The 5,178-nt window shown below is 39.9% G+C and overlaps 1 protein-coding gene across 1 annotated transcript; it reads right to left on the bottom strand.

The window, feature by feature from the left end:
• Nucleotides 1-1,980: 1,980 nt before the first annotated feature.
• On the bottom strand, nucleotides 1,981-3,346 carry LOC112245342. The gene is made up of 2 exons (XM_024413391.2): nucleotides 2,641-3,346; nucleotides 1,981-2,213 (listed from the first exon to the last, which is right to left on the bottom strand). The coding sequence occupies exons 1-2, from the start codon at nucleotides 3,221-3,223 to the stop codon at nucleotides 2,134-2,136; spliced, it is 663 nt and encodes a 220-aa protein (XP_024269159.1). The 5' UTR covers nucleotides 3,224-3,346; the 3' UTR covers nucleotides 1,981-2,133.
• Between the last annotated feature and the right edge of the window lie 1,832 nt (nucleotides 3,347-5,178).

Here is a 5,178-nt window from a genome sequence, read left to right as displayed (position 1 = left end):
CCCATACAATATTATAGGGATATATTTTTGTAATCTGGGATACTTTGGATACATCATTTTTGCCAAAATTATCTCAGTGAAAAATGTGTTATGTAGTGGGTTGATGATTATGTTACGCATTTGCAGTATTACAGTATAACTTTTCTGATTAAAAACAGCATGCTAACGTGAACACAACCGTACCATCTATCATCTACTCTATGTGCCATCAACCTCCTAAACTCATCCTCAAAATGTCTTTGAAATTGAAGCAGGTGTACTGTTTTACTGTGTCGCCTAGCTGGGCTGAAACAAGAGGAACAGCCTAGTCCCATGGCACTCCTATAATTTATGTGGAGAATATTAAACACCAAGCGCTATTGATGTCCCTCTCTTTATGTGACGTCCTCCTGCTGGGAATAGCTGCTGAGGCCTTGTTAGGCACCCACCAGAGGAAGGAGAGATCCTGTCAAGATTTTTTTCAGAGGGACCTCAACACTTTGGTCTCGTTGTATCCGCAATGTCAAACCCTACACATTAAGCCCTCATCTTTTTTACAGGCTCAGTCTATATTTATTGTGCATAAATATAGACTGTAGGGAAAAGGGAGAGATTATCTATTGTAGATATGGTACAATGTCAGAAGTGGTAAATATAGTAAAATATAGCTACAGGTGAACTGTAACGATACACTGCTTTGGAGTTAGGGAGATGAAAATGTTCCAAAATATCAGCTAAAATATGGATACCATTAATAGCAATATCAAATAATGTTTATTCAGGGAAGGGATTATATGTCAGTGAAAAAAAGTAAATAGTAAACACTTCAAAATGCATAGATGAATTTAATATAATGCAGGATACTGTTTACACATTTTGGTTATCCGAAGCCCATTACCGGTCACCATTTAACATTTATCCAGAGTGCATGAAGCTTTACAGGCTATGGAACTCACTTGTTGTGTATCTGTACATTACTATTCATATTTTTAACAACTTTAACTTCTACTTTACTACATTCCTAGTAAAAATAATGTACTTTTTACACTACACATTTTCGCTGACACCCAAAAGTACTCATTAATAGCAGGACAGGAACATGGTCAAATTCACACACTTATCAAGAGAACATCCCTGGTCATCCCTACTGCCTCTGATCTGGCAGACTCACTTAATGCAAATGCTTTATTTGTAAATTATGTCTCCATTTTGTACTGTGCCCCTGGCTATCTGTAAATTGAAAAAAAAGAAAATTGTGCCATTTGGTTTGCTTAATATTAGCAATCTGAAAATATTTATGCTTTTACTTTTGATACGTAAATATATTTTTGAATTACATTTACTTTTGATACATACAGTAAGTATATTTAAAACCAAATACTTTTAGACTTTTACACAATTAGCATCTTACTGGGCGACTTTCACTTTTACGTGAGTCATTTTCTATGAAGCCATCTTAACTTTTACTCGTCAAGCAATTGGGTACTTTTTCCACCACTATTTGAGATACTCTTTAAAGTTTCAGAAGTTATCGGGAGATGGGCAGGGTCTTTGCTGTCCTGACATTACGGTGAAAATTGTTCCATCATCGGCATGCTAGGACAGAGAATGGCTTTGACAAGGATGAGCGGGAACTGCCCTTCCATTAAGGTGGCAGGGCCAAGAGACCAGAGGTGCCAGAACGGAGTGTTTCAGTTGGGGTGTAGGGTTTGACCATAGTTCCCATTGCTACTGCATAGGCAAGCACCAAGGTCTTGAAGATTGAAGCTTCGACTGGAAGCCAGTGGAGTGTGCAGAAGTGCGTGGTGGCATGGGAGAACTTGGGAAGGTTGAACACCAGGCACCAGAGGTTTGAAGGCACAAGTGGGGAGCTCAGTCAACAGAGAGTTGCAGTAGTGTAGACGGGAGATGACAAGTGCCTAGATCAGTACCTGCTCTGCTTCCTGTGTGAGGAAAGATTATACTCTACGGATGTTGTAGAGCATGAACCTGCAGGAGTGAATCACTGCTTGATGTTTGCAGAGAATGACAGGGTGTTGTCCAGGGTCATGCCAAGGTTCTTTGCACTCTGGGAGGCAGACACCCTGGAGTTATCAACTGTGATGGAGATGTCTTGGAGCGGGCAAGCCTTCCCCAGGAGGAAGAGCAGCTTCATCATGTTGAGATTGAGCCTGAGGTGGTGGGCCGACATCCAAGCTGAGATGTCTGCCAAGTATGCAGAGATGTGTCGCCACCTGGGTATCAGAAGTGGAGAAGGAGAAAAGAAGTTGAGCACCATGAACATACAGTAGCAATGATAGGTGAGACCATGTGAGGGTATCAAGAGCTTGGGTTTATAACGGTTCTATCTGCAAAAATATGATTCTGAGAAAGTTGGCTTTAATTTTCGAAACCCTCATTGGTTTGAATGGTGTTTGAATGGTGTCAGCAATTTTTATATTGTATTATATTGTATTATTTTGAACTTAACAACATGAATTAGGGAATTTAGAGTACTATATAGGTAGAGGACATTGAACTGAACAAGGCTATGTCAATAGCAACATTTTGACAAAAATGCCTATAGAACCTTATAGTCCCAAACTTTCGATATGACAGAGCCGAGTGACTTGGTGTAAAGAGAAAAGAGGAGAGGGCCTAGAACCGAGCCCTGAGAGATACCGGTAGTGAGCCCTGAGGGACCCCAATAGTGAGAACACGTGGTGCAGACAAAGATCCTCTGTTTGAAGCAAACTTCCAGGTAGAATGCAATACAGCAGTGTGCAGAGCCTGAGATGTCCCGCCCTGAGAGGATGAAGAGGACAATCGGACGGTTCATGGTGTTGAAGGCAGCAGATAGATCTATGAGGATGAGAACAGATGAGAGAGAGTCATCTTTGACAGAGCGAAGAGCCTCCCTGACAGAGGAGAGTTGTCTCAGTTGAGTGAGCTGCCTTGAAGCCTGACTGGTTAAGGTCAAGAAGATCATTCTAAGAGAGATAGCGAGAGATGTGGCCATAGACAGCACACTCAAGTGTTTTGGAAGGAAAAGAAAGAAGGGATACTGATCTGTAGTTTTTGACATCACAGGGGTTGAGTGTTGGTTTCTTGAGGAGGGGAGCAACTGGCCATCTGAAGGTACGCAGCCAATGGTCAGGAAGGAGTTGATGTGGGACATGAGGAATGGTAGATGGTCTCCAGATATTGTCAGGAGAAGGGAGGAGGAGATGGGATCAAGTGGACAGGTTGTCAGGTGGCCGGACATCACTAGTCACAGTATTTCATCTAGAGAGAGAGGGGAGAAAGAGGTCAATAAATATAGTGGTTCTGTGTGAGTGGACCAGTTGACTCCGTACCGTGAGTGAATGAGGAGCGTAGGTCATCAACCTTTTTTTCAATGTGGTTGACTAAGTCGTTAGCAGAGAGGGAGTATGGAGGGGGTGCAGGATTAAAAGGAAACTACCCTTTTTTTCAATTTTCACCAAAAAATGACAGACCCAAATTTAACTGCCTGTAGCTCAGGACCTGAAGCAAGGATATGCGTGTTCTTGATACCATCTGAAAGGAAACACGTTGAAGTTTGTGAAATATGAAATGGATGTAGGAGAATATAACACATTAGATCCAATAAAAGATAATACAAAGAAAAAACATGCATATTAATTAACTATTCATTAATAGTATACAGTACCAGTCAAAAGTATGGAAACACCTATCCATTGAAAGGTCCTTTATTTTACTATTTTCTTCATTGTAGAATAACAGTGAAGACATTAAAACTATGAAATAACGCATATGGAATCATTTGGTAACCAAAAAAAGGGTTAAAGCAAATCAAACTATATTTTATATTTGAGTTTCTTGAAAGTAGCCACACTTTGCATTGATAACAGTTTTGCACACTTGCTATTCTCTTAACCAGCTCCAAGAATTAGTCACCTGGAAAACATTTCAATTAACACGTGTGCCTTGTAAAAAAGTTTCCGTCTTAATAATTTTGAGCCAATCAGTTGTGATGTGACAAGGTAAAGGTGGTATACAGATTATAGCTCTATTTGGTAAAATACCAAGTCCATATTATGGCAAGGACAACTCAAATAAGCAAAGATAAATGACAGTCCATCATTATTTTAAGACATGAAGGTCAGTCAATCCGGAAAATTTCAAGAACTTTGAAAGTTTCTTTAAGTGCAGTTGCAAAACCATCAAGCGCTGTCATGAAACTGACACTCATGAGGACTGCCACAGGAAAGGAAGACCCATAGATACCTCTGCTACTACAGAGGACAAGTTAATTGGAGTTACCTGAACTTCAGATTCCAGCCCAAATCATGTGTGGTTCTCACCGTAAAGCATGGAGGAGGAGGTGTGAAAGTGCTGTGATGTTGACACTGACTTTGATTTATTTAGAATGCAAGGCACACTTAAGCAGCATGGCTACCACAGCATTCTATACCGATGCGCCATCTCATCTGGTTTGTGCTTAGTGGGACTATAATTTATTTTTCAAGGGGACAATGATCTAAAACATACCTCCAGGCGGTATAAGGGCTATTTAACCAGGGAGAGTGATGGAGTGATAAAGCAGATGACCTGGCATCCACAATCATATGACCTCAACCCAATAAGATGGTTTGGGATGAGATGGACCACAGAGTGAAGGAAAACCAGCCAACAAGTACTGTGCATATGTCGGAACTCCTTCAAGAATGTTGGAAAAGTATTCCTCAGGAAGCTGGTTGAGAGTTTGCCAAGCATGTGCAAAGCTGTCATCAAGGCAAAGGGTGGCTACTTTGAAGAATCTATAATATTAAATATATTTAGATTTTCTTAACACTTTTTTGGTTACAACATGATTCCATGTACGTTATTTCATATTTTTGATGTCTTCGCTATTATTCTACAATGTTGAAAATTGTAAAAATATAGAAAAACCCTTGAATGAGTAGGTGTGTCCAAACGTTTTACTGGTACTGTATATACAGTGTATTCAGAAGTATTCATACCCCTACACTTTTTCAACATTTTTGTTACGTCACAGCCTTTTTCGGAAATGAATAAAATATTGTTTTCTCATCAATCTATACATAAAAAACTGATATGACATTTACAAAAGTATTCAGTCCTTTTACTCAGTACTTTGTTGAAGAACCTTTGGCAGCTATTATAGCCTTTTACAGCCTTTTACAGTCTTTTTGAGAACGAAGCTACAAGCATGGC

The sequence above is a fragment of the Oncorhynchus tshawytscha genome, linkage group LG06, assembly GCF_018296145.1.
Source record: "Oncorhynchus tshawytscha isolate Ot180627B linkage group LG06, Otsh_v2.0, whole genome shotgun sequence".
NCBI lineage: Eukaryota > Metazoa > Chordata > Actinopteri > Salmoniformes > Salmonidae > Oncorhynchus > Oncorhynchus tshawytscha.
Note: the sequence above shows the minus strand (reverse complement) of the source record. Positions and strands in the feature narration are given on the sequence as shown.